Consider the following 11764-nt stretch of genomic DNA (forward strand, 5'->3'; position numbering starts at 1 on the left):
ATGTTATTTTCCCCCATTTCTGTTTCAATAGGCTTTCTACTTAGTCTAATTAAGTAGAGGAAAAAAAGGGCCCTTAGGAAAATCAGCTCCTCTTTTCTCCAATGTGGAATAGGAGGGATTCTTTAAGAGCTGCAGTGTGTTTGGGTGGCTACTCCCTGGTCAGGGACAATCACAAACTATCTGGTCCTTCTACAATACAGTCCTTTTGTGTCTGAGGCTCCTTTTGTTCTGCCCAAAGTAGCAACTGCTATTATCTCCATAGCATCCTTAGTTTTCTCATCTGTGAATAGGTTGTCAGCCCTTCTGATGAATTGAGGGTGATAGGAGGGTCTAATAGGACCTTGAAAGGGAGGAAGTTTTGTTAGAGACTGAAGATACTGAGGAACATTGCTGCTGTGCCTTGGAGGATTTCAGTGGAGATGGTTGGAGAAACAGCGACATCTTGTGGCCCTTACTCATTACATGCCATGTTCCACCCAGCCCGTTACCCACCTTTTGCCCCTTTAAAATATCTTGTTTTGCCCTGTGTTCCAATGCAAGAGTTAGCATTTTTCATTACGAGGCTGATGCGACATCCCATTCTGACTGGACATAGGGACTCAGTGACATCTGAAAGCAATAAGGAGCATCCAGCGGAGACCAAGGCCCACAGATAAGGACATTACACTGCCCAGAACTTGGAAGTTTCTCAAGTGCTAGGTAGCTACATGTGTCTGATGACTGCCATATCAGATGATATAGATGACAGGGTATTTCCATTCTTACAGAAGATCCCACTGGGCAGTGCTGTCCAACAGGGTTCTGAAGTCCCAGTTGGTTGTTGGAGGTTGATGTGGACAGATTCCTTGTCTTTTCCTCCTTCCTCTGATACTCTATGCACACGCCCTCCTCCCTCCCAGTACTGGAACTTGAACTCAGGACCTGGGTGACTGCCCCTTTACTTTTTCTCTTAAGGTTGTGCTCTACCATTGGAACCACAGCTCCACTTCTGTCTTTTTGGTGGTTAATTAGGGGGTGTAAGAGTCTCTGGCGAAATTTCCTGTCTGGGCTGGCTTGGAACTGCCATCTCCAATCTCAGCTCTGTGAGAGCCACCCAACAAGTCCCTTTGGCATAAGATATAGATTGGTTTTTTTGGGGGGGGTGGTGGTGGTGAACCTCAGATGAACCATTGTGTAGGCTGGCGGTCACAGAGCATGTGCATAGTGCTGGGTGTGACACGTTATGGCTCTCCGTGTCCCTTCTCAGTTGTCACTTCACAGAGCAGAGAAGTTTCTGGAAGTGCATCCTGGGAAGCCGAGTGGGAGATTCCCCAGGGACCCTGGAGTGCCCCCCCCCCTCTCTCTCTCTCTTTCTCCCAAGGAAGGTGGATGCCTCCCTCAGGGAGCTCCCCATAGATTAGGAGGGGACCCTTGAGCCAGGTAGCAGGGCAGGAGGGCCAGCACTGGCCAGGCAGAGCCTTTATTCCTCCAGGGGGGCACATCTGACCTCCCGCAGTCAACCCTCCTCGGGGACACTCAGCTTCTCCTTCACCCCACAGGCCACCACGGCGAAAAAGAACTCCGGGAAGAAGGTGCGGACGTAGACGGCCACCTTGGGGATAGGGTTGGCCATGAACACCTCCTGCTTCTTTCTCCGCACGGTGCGCATCACTTCCTCGGCCACCTCCACTGGGTGCACGCCATAGCCCAGCTTTCTGGAAAAGACTGAACACCCCGAGATGGGGAGTGGGGTCTGAGGCCAAGACACAGAATGGCCTGGGGCGACCCCTCTGCCTACCCAGGTAGACAAGGCTGCCAGGCTGCTCTGCTCTCTGCTTGCCACCACCCCTGGGGAGTTGACGCATCACCTCTGCGGAATTCCCCTTCTGCAGTGTAAAGTGTCCTTGCTCCTGCCTCAGTGTCCCCGCAGGGGCCTGAGGAGAAGGAAGGAGGGCATTGGCAGAGAATATTGGAATGCCAATTGAATTCTGGGCCTGTCAAGCATCAGTATTATGAGTTTGAGCTTGCTCAGCGCCTCCTGGAACCACATCCTTGTCCCCAGCTTGGGGGTCTTCCTTCAGGTAGACCTTGAGTCTTGGGCAAAGATGGAGTATCTCTTTGTGTAGAAGTTTCTAGAACATGGCACCATGTATTTATAGAGTACTCCCTGTAGGTCAGAGAGCTGGAATCTTTATCTTTCTCTGGTAGGTATTTCTATTAGCCTTTGTTTTCCAATGAGGAAACGGAGGCACTTAAGAGACTTTTTTTTTGGGGGGGGTGCCAGTCCTGGGGCTTGAACTCAGGGCCTAGGTATTCTCCCCTGACTTGCTTTTGCTCAAGGCTGGTCCTCTACCACTTGAGCCACAGCTCTCCTTCTGGCTTTTATTTTTATTCTTTTGGTAGCTTTTCTTTTTTCTTTTTAAGATAAGAAGAGTCTCACAGACTTTTCTGCCCCTGGCTGGCTTTGAACAGTGAGTTTTAGATCCCAGCCTCCTGAGTAGCTAGGGTTACAAGCATTAGCCCCACTGGCTCCCATCTTCAGAGACTCATTCATCCATTTTATGTGTCACAGAGGCAGGCTTCCAGATGTGTCTCTGGCTGGACACAGCTTCTGCCTGGGGCTGCCTCCTCAGACAGCGGTATGAAGGCAGGCGCTTCCAGGCCTGGTTCTCATAAGGAACAGGCCAGAGGCAGGTTTAGTGCCTGAGCTCAGCTTGGCCTGGATCAAAAGATCCTCCATCAAGAGGCCACAGGTCTGAAGATGTGCATCCCACCCTAGAAGCATGCTTCAAGAATCCCTCACTTTGGGCCCAGCCACCCACACAGCCTCCCACCTCCACCCTCCACGCTCCCAGCTTCCTTCTGAAAAACTCACATTTCCAGATGGAGGGCTCCCAGTGTCCTTGCTCTGGATATGCTTGGTAGGACCGGATGAAAGTTGGGCTTACAGTGCTCACCACCACGTCGTATTCTTCTACTTCCGCTCGAAGGCAATCGAAGAAGCCTAGGGCAGCGTGCTTGGAGGCTGCATCTGGAAGACACATCAGCCAGAGATGGGTGTTGGTGTAGAAAAGGCCCATCCTTGCTTCCCCGCAGATGCCTTAGAGACAGGACAGCTGGCATACACAGTCCTCCAAGCTCAGGACCAAAAGGGGCCTCACAAGTCCACCTCGGGGCCAGGCACTGGTGGCTCACACCTATCATCTTAGCTACTCAGGAGGCTGAGATCTAAGGATCACAGTTTGAAGCTGCTGAGGCTGGAAAATAAATGAGATTCTTATCTTAAATTAACCACCAAAACTCCAGAAGGGGCTCAAATAGTAGAGTGCCAGGCTTGAGCCAAAAGCTAAGGGACGGTGTCTAGACCCTGAGTTGAAGTCCTAGTACACACGCACACACACACACACCCCTAAAACAACAACAATAACAATAAAAACCTTTACTTTATAGTTGAGGATAGAGAGCCCTCTTAGAGAAAAAGACAGGAGCAAAACTCAGAGTTAAAACTGAATTCAGATTCGACACTTAGCTGCTATATGACTAATCCCTTTTTTCTTTGGTGGCACTGGGATTTTAATTCAGGATCTGGTGCTTTCTAGGCACCCATTTTTATAGATGAGCCACACCTCTATCCCTTTTCATTTTATTTATTTATTTTCTTTTTTTCCCAATTTTTTATTGTGATTAATAGAAGGGTTACATTATATTCACCAGATAGAAGGTGCATAACTTCACAAACATTGATACCCTTTCTCATGACATGATCCCCATTTCCCTCTTTATTAATTTTCTTATTTACTTATTTAGTGCCAGTCCTGCGGTCTTACCCTCAGGGCACAGGTGCTATCCCTGAGCTTTTATGCTCAAAGCAAGTGCTTTATCCCTTGAGTCATGGCTTCACTTCTAGCTTTTTGCTGTTTAACTAGAAAGAAGAGTCTCATGGATTTTTTTTTTCTACCCAGGCTGGCTTCTAACTTTGCTCCTCAGATTTCAACTTCTTGAGTAGCTAGGATTACAAGCATGAGCCACCAGTGCCTGGCTTGCCCTGGTTATTTTGGGATAGGGTCTTCCAATCCAACCAGATCTGATAAGAGGTCAGTATTTACATGAACACTTCAAGTGGTCACGAGGTAAAAAAATGTCTGCAGTGAGCAACATGCAGACATGGCTGTGAAGCAGAAGAGGGCAGGGACCATGGTGAATGAAAGCACCATCCCTGTCCACTGGAGGTCTTGTCATGTATCCAGCCAGCTGTTGCTGTGGGAAGTTAGGCTCTGTGGCTTTAGATTGTTTAGAAGATGAAAATCCTGAGATTAATTCAACTGCCCCAGAAATTGCTATCATGCTGGCCGAACCCAACTCAGCCGCACACCTGCCTCTTCCTGTACCTCTCAGGCAATGAGTTGGAAGACTGCCAGCCTTGTGCATGGCCACTGTGGAAATGGTCTGGCAGTTCCTCCAGTGATTAAACTGAAGAGTTCTTTTGTGACCCCACAGTTCCTCTCTGAGGCACATAACCAAGAGAAATAAAGACATTTGTCCCACAAAGATCATACCCCAGCAGAACAATTCATAATAGCAAAGTGGAAAGAGCCCCAAAGTTCATCCAGAGATGAATAAATAAAATGTGGTATGTCCTTACCATAGAATACTATTTTGCCGTAAAAAGAAACAACTCAGACACACGTGCCACTACAATGGACAAAGCTTGGAGGACAATCTGCTAAGTAAAATGCGCCACAAAGGGGCTCAGTTCTGGTATGATTTGGACACAAAGAGAGGCACCACAACACACACCATACATACCCAAGCACAGAGGAAAAGTGGCACACAGACACAGCAACATGGCACCAACAGGACAGACCTCAGAGGAGATTGCCTGGGTAACCATGACTGTGGCAGGCTGTAATAGTGCAGCTGTGAAAACGTTTTCTGTTGTTGAAGCCACTCAGTCTGTGGTTATCTTGTTATGGAAACTTAAGCAAACTCTGAACAGAGGATCTACCCATTTGTCTATCCTCCCTTCCTCTATTCCTCCAGACTATTTACTTGCAGACATTGAATAAACACCTACACTTGATACTGTGGGCCATTAAGAAATAGAAACAGAGTATCACCTGCTTTCCAGGACCTGCCTCATATGGAATGAAAATGTTTCCAGAATTTCCCCAATGCTCCTGGGAATTCCCACTGGGAACTGTTCTCCTTTGCCCTCCTGGCTTAGGGGTGGCCCCTCACCCGGGAGTCTGCTCTTTCCACCTCCTCATTCCTCAGAATGTTTCCCACTCATTCCTTGCATTTTGTGATGTGGACCCATCCTTTCCTTTCTAACTTGTATTCTTACCTGTCCATCTTCTTGGAGAAAAGGGGGTATTTGAGATGCGTGCCCATGTGGCTGGTATCTATAGAAGATGGGGTGGGGTTTCATCTCAAACTGTCATGATCAAATAGAACTGCCCCACCCTCCTATAAAATCAAGCTTTGGCAGGAGGAAAACCTTATATCTTACATCTCAGCATCTTCTGAGAGGACCTGTATGCTTCAGGTGCTCTAAACACAAGCACTTTGCTGGGTGCACCTGTAATTCTAGCTATTTGGAAGACCGAGGATGAGAGGATCTTGGTTCCAGGTAGAAAAGTCCATGAAACCCCTTCTGAGCTTGAAGTTAGGAGCTATGATGGATACCTGTCATCCCAAGATTGGGAGGCTGGCTGCGGGGATGGAGGTACCAGGCCTGACAGGGCAGAAAAGTTCATGAGCTTCCATCTCCACAAAAGGGAGGTGGGACGTGGTGTATGAACCTGCTCCTCCAGGAGCCTACAGCTGGCACATGGCAGCTCAGGGGCATGCTCATGTGGGAAGTGAGACTCTATCCTAAAAGTAAGCAGCGCAAAGTGGAGCCAAAAACGTGGCTCAGTGGTAGAGTGCCTGCCTAGCCAGCAAGAGGTCCTGAGTCCAAATTCTAGTACCACCATGATCACTACCAAAAAAAGAAAAAATGAAAGAAAAATAAGACGCAGAAAAGCCAGCTCACCTCATTTCTGGGTGAGACAGCCCTCCCTCCATGAAGTTATGTGCTTGGCCTAAGTGGATAGCACCTCTGTCACTTAAGGCATACAACACACAGATTCACCATGTCTGCCTTTGCAACTTACAAGCTGTACGGAAGGGGACTCCAAACTTCCCTTGGATGTTGTTCACCAGTATGATCTGGCCTGTCCTCCGGGAGATCATGTTGGGAAGCAGGACTGGAAAACATAAGTCGCAGTAAGGAATTTGGGAGAGGAGTGCATTCTCTACAACCTCTTTGTTATGGATATATGCGCGCGTGCGCGTGCACGCGCGCGTGCGCGCACACACACACACACACACACACACACACACAGCTCCATGATTCCATGATCCATTCCCTAATGTGGGTCTTTTCAGTTTCTTTTGGATAGACAGGGTCTCACTATCTGTCTATTTATTTATTTATTTTTCTGGGCTTCCCTTAAACAGTGATCTTCCTGTCTCCACCTCTTGAATAACCAGGATTCCAGTTAAGTGCCATCCTGCCCTGCCTTGTATTTCATTTTAAATGAGGCAATGTGGGAGAAAGAAATGAAATAAATCGAGAATACAAGGGGAGTACAGACAGAGGCAAAAATGAAGGTGGTGTGGTAACCCAGAAACCCAGGGGGAAATGGGAAAACTCGTGAGACCTTTGGTCAAAGTGATAGGTCCAAAGTAATTGGCATCCATGATCTTCTTGTCGAACTCCAGGGAGATCTTGTGGGCAGGCCCCTTCATCTTCACACTGGCATTGTTAAGGAGGATGTCCACACAGCCATAGCAATCCAGGACTTCTTTTGCCACATCTTGGACACAGCTGATGTCTGAGAGATCCAGGAGGACCAACTTGGGGGTGAATGTCTGTTGAACCAATGAGAGGGGGGTTGTGTGGGACCACCTCCCCCCTTGTAGACCTGGGGGGCTTGCTATCCAACAGTCTTCCACTACTCTGGAACTTCAAAGCTCACGGGATTCCTAACAAGGGACAAAACTAAGAGGAAGATGGAGAAATGGATTTGGAATGGCAACGGATGGAAGATCCATTCATGGAGAGCAGAATGATAAGAAATGAAGACGTAAGTATGCAGTTATGACTGGGGTTGATAGTGGTCCACTTTGGACCCAGTGGTAACATTATTTACTTTGAATACTTCTGGGCTCTTTTTTGGAAATTGCTTTCCAAACTAAGTGATAGGCCATAAGAAAATCCTTCTCAAGCATGTTAGATCCATATTGGACAGTACTTATGAGCTAGGTACTGTGTTTATCTTTAGAAATTTGCTGTTATCTCTCATCTCTTTTGCTATCCTTGGTTATCTCATATTGTTACAGTATCTTACCTTGTTATCTGATATATTGGATATATTTGTATTTGGTTATTTGAAATTGGATAGGGAAGGGGGAGAAACAAGATAAGAGGTGGGGGTGGGGGGGAGGGAAATGGGGACCAAGACATGAGAAAGGGTATCAATGTATGTGAATTAATGTACCTTCTATCTGGCAAATATAATGTAACCCTTCTATTAATTACAATAAAAATATATGAAAAAAAGGAAAAGGCAAGATTAAAAAAAATGAAATTTGCTGCCATCAAGACTATTGGATCTAGGGTTAGGGACAATTGGAAAAATTGGTGACACCCTGGGGGGGGTACATTCCTAGTGTTTGACAAACATGAGTTCTGAGCTATGCCCTTGAAGAGCAGGTTCCTTTTGGGGGCAGTCATGGGACTTGAACTCAGGGCCTGGCCACTGTTCATCTGAGCCCTTTTGCTCAAGTTTTGATGGTGAATTGGAGATAAGAGCCTCATAGACTGTCCTGCCTGGGCTGGATTTGAACTGGGATCCTCAGATCTCAGCCTTCTGAATAATTAAGATTACAGGTATGGGCCACTGGTGCCTGGCTGAGCAGGTTCTCATTGTGTGGTTAGGGTCCCAAATTATTGATGTAGTAAAAAGTCAAAACAAATCCCCAATGACTGGCAGCCAGACCTATATCAAGGTCAGTGGGCTAATCACCCCATCATCCCCCCATGTAATTACCAAACTTCCTCCACTCAGTCCAAGAATGGTTTCTCAACAACGGATGGAAGCTAAATATACACACGAGTTTAGGCCTTACCTTGCTGGGGTCAGCCACGCTGATCAAGGCATCATAGAGGCTCTCCAGCCTCTCCCAGTTCTTCCCACACAGCACCAATCTTGCCCCACCTGTATGGAATACTCTAGCACATTCTATGGAAAAGAAGGAACAAGGGCAGGGATGTTCTTGATGGTTGAAGCCAATTGTGGTTGAGTCCCTTTTTCTAAGGAACTCAAAAAGTCCAAAGAATCCACAGTAGCACCACAATATCCTTCAAATGTAACTTCATTTTAGCATCTTCCAAGGCAAGAAATATATTTGGGGGAGGGGAGTGGGTACTTGAAACTGAACCCAAGGCCTTTCACAAGCTGAGCAAGCACTCTACCACTGCGTCACCCCCACTTACATTGGGCCTTTAGGAGTACTGTCCTAAGATACCTTCATCTAAAGATTGGGAGAAACACCATGTTTGTACTGATCAAATATCATTCTCCTCTTTGCACTTTCTCTGTGGATAGGTTCCCCCAGCCAGGGCTCTTCTTATTAAAAACGTGAACCTATTTCCTGTCTAATTACTTTAACTCTGGACTAATTCCTAATTTACCCAGTACAGGACCTTCTCAACTGATAGCAGTTGTTAGACATATAGTATGCTTGTGGAGCAATAATCTTTTATTTTTAAAGGTAAACAGTATAAGTTTATGTGAAAGCAATGAAAGAAAGAATTGAGAGACTCTCCATCCAGAGAGAGATCCCAAAGAGAAATCAGTCCAACACAGTCAGTTGGAGAAATAATCTTGATGTTTAAAAATATAGCAGTGACATATATGGATAGCTTGTTTGTTCCATGAACTGTTATTGAAAGAGTTCTCTGTGTATTGGCAGATGTGGAGAGATGAATTAGCATTCTCTCCAGAACTTTAAGAGGCAATGCATGTCAGCTTAGGTTCTGTAGAGGCAGAATCAGGGCCAGAGGTACAAGGAACCAGGATTCTTGAGAGATTCCCCTTCAGAAAAATCTCATCAGGGAGTGAGGACATGGAGCTGGTGCCAGGCAAGGAGGTGGTTCCAGGCAAAGTCTATACTTGGCTTGACCTGAGGACAACCGTGCAGTCTGAACCCCACACTACAGAACTGTGCCAACCCAGAGGACCATTGTATACCTGTCCATCAGGAAGAGGGTAACAAAATCAGAGGGAACAGAAAGATAGAGGCAAGAGCCTGCAGGGACTGAAAGAGGCTGAGAGTTGATTTCAGCAACATTTAAAGGAGAAGATCTGGGCGTTGGCAGGTGGTCGTAGGTAGAGCTGAGATTCAGTGGCTGCTCTCTGAGGAAGGCTGGTTGTCACTCTTGCTGCAGACTGTCTGAGTACTAGGTGACACAATACCCCACTTGGCTGAATTGTGGAAGACTGGGAAAGGTCAGGAGTGGATGGGATTCATTTGATCTCCATAGTGAGCAACCTAGTTCTCTATGTGAACCTCCCCACCACTACCTGCTGCAGGGGTGCTCTCTCTCTCTCTCTCTCTCTCTCTCTCTCTCTCTCTCTCTCTCTCTCTCTCTCTCTCTCTCTCTCTCTCTGTGTACGTGTGTGTGTGTGTGTGCATGGAAAACCCCTTATGTTTTGCTTGCCTTGGGCTTGACATAGGAGCAGTTGGAGCCTGGAATCACTGTCACCAGCCACACATAGAGGGCAAGCATTTATTTAAGGTCATGCACATCTAGCTTCCCAAGTTGCCTGAAAATGTGAAAATGTATGGGCATCTTTCTTTCTGTCTTGTATCTTTTTCCAGGGTGGGTCAATGAAATGTAGTAAGAAGGAATTGTGACAGTGACCATAACAGACTCAGTCATGTTTCTCTGCCAATATGTGTTTTGGTCTGGCAATTCCTGGGATTCTGATTATGTAACCTATGGCTGAAAATTTGAAAGGAGACTACTGAGCCATGAATACATCCCATAGCAGTAGAGAGAACAGGATGTCTATTTAGTAAGACATAACCAATGAGGACACAGGAGAGTTGAGCTGTGTCTTCAAACAACAGGGTGAAGATGACATTTGTAGACCCTTCTTACCCCAATAGCAGCTCCAGGCAATTTTTCCCAACCTGACAAGGGGAATACACCAACACTCACCCATCCAAACCATTCAAAAACCCTCAAGAATTTCAGAATTGAACTAATTTACTGAATCCTACGATTATATTGGAAGCTGACTGGAAATTGATAAACATCACAAGAACATACTTATTTCAATGAGTGCCTTCCCCCAATCAAATGTTTGGACTAATCAAACCATTAGACTATTTATTAGATCAACATTTTTTTTATTTCATTGCCGTTACTATCAGAAGATGCTAATATAAATGCCGACAAAACTAGGAGGTAGATGTAGAAGAATCAGGCCACCTGTGCCATGTAGGGAGTAGTGGGGTGTGAGCACCACTGAAGCGCCACACTAAGTGTAATCATCACCATCATCATTGCCAGTGCTTGGTGGTGGTGGGGGGGTGCTGCCAGATGCTCTGCTAAGTACCACCTGCTTTGAACTTACCCATTGCTCACAGCTGCATGGTGAGCTAGACACTGCCTAGCATCTTAGCTTTACAGATTAGAAGTGTAAGGTAAGGAAGTGAACATATCAGCTAGAGAAAAGTGCCAGAGCCAAGTCTGGACTTAAAACAAATAAGCCACTAGCTTGGGGCTGCAACTAAGGGCTTTCCCTGCCTTTTGCCATTTCTGGAAACTCCATGAAAGCACAACGAGTTCACAGCACTTGCCTCCTAAGATTGTGAGTTTGTCACCCCCAAGCATTCCAGTCCTCTCAGGTATTCCTCCAGGAAGCTCCCCCCAAAGGAAAGAAACCCAAAGGGCAGCAACAGAACCCCAAACCGACCCTTCCCCACCCAGCCCGTGCCTGTTGAATGGAGGTGGGCACACAGATAGGTGGAGCCAGCTTACCCTTGCCCAGTCCTGAGATGGCATCCGTGATGACCACCACTTTGTTCTGCACGGCAGACTTTGACCACAGCCTGGACACCTCTTGATAGATGAAGAGAAGCCCACTGATCCCCAACAGTAGCAGAGGCAGCATCAGCACAGTCATGACTCCCATCTTGTTCTGGGGGCATGGGAGAGGAAGCAACAAGGTGGAAAAGATTGTCTTTGTGGAGATTGTGACCCTCGGGGGTGGGGTGAGCGGGGTGGAGAGGGGAGGGGAATCCATTCCTTCCTGCAGCATTTTCTATGGGAACCTCAGCCCTGTGCAACCTGAAGGCTATTCCCCAGCTAAGTGATCCCACAAACTGAATAAGAAATAAATTACTCACTGTGTCTCCGAAAGCAAAGTGAGTCCGTGGTGGGGGTGGGGGGTGGCGGGCTGCTTGCCCCAAAGGTTAACGACAAATCTAATTAAAATGGGTCTGTAATTTTGGAAAGAGAGCCATGTATGAAGTCTACTTGCTTGGACCCTCCTGGTTATTTTTAGCTCTCACTTGCACTAAAAGGCTTTTCAGGTCTATTTATAGTGTCTATTCTGATATTCAGGAACACATGCTTCCCCGGGTCTGATTTCCAAGGTCTTGCCAGGACGTTTAAAGCTCTCCTGGCTTACTGGACTATCAGAGTTTCCCAGCAGCTTGGGGCTGA

The 11764-nt window shown here is 46.8% G+C and overlaps 1 protein-coding gene across 1 annotated transcript; it reads right to left on the reverse strand.

The window, feature by feature from the left end:
* Positions 1 to 1451: 1451 nt before the first annotated feature.
* Positions 1452 to 11231, reverse strand: Dhrs7c (dehydrogenase/reductase 7C). The gene is made up of 6 exons (XM_090351572.1): positions 11078 to 11231; positions 8155 to 8267; positions 6684 to 6894; positions 6135 to 6227; positions 2855 to 3010; positions 1452 to 1704 (listed from the first exon to the last, which is right to left on the reverse strand). Exons 1-6 carry the CDS (start codon positions 11229 to 11231, stop codon positions 1496 to 1498), a joined length of 936 nt encoding a protein of 311 aa, XP_090207698.1. The 3' UTR covers positions 1452 to 1495.
* Between the last annotated feature and the right edge of the window lie 533 nt (positions 11232 to 11764).

Source organism: Megascapheus bottae, chromosome 17, assembly GCF_031878675.1.
Source record: "Megascapheus bottae isolate mThoBot1 chromosome 17, mThoBot2.hap1, whole genome shotgun sequence".
Taxonomy (NCBI): domain Eukaryota; kingdom Metazoa; phylum Chordata; class Mammalia; order Rodentia; family Geomyidae; genus Megascapheus; species Megascapheus bottae.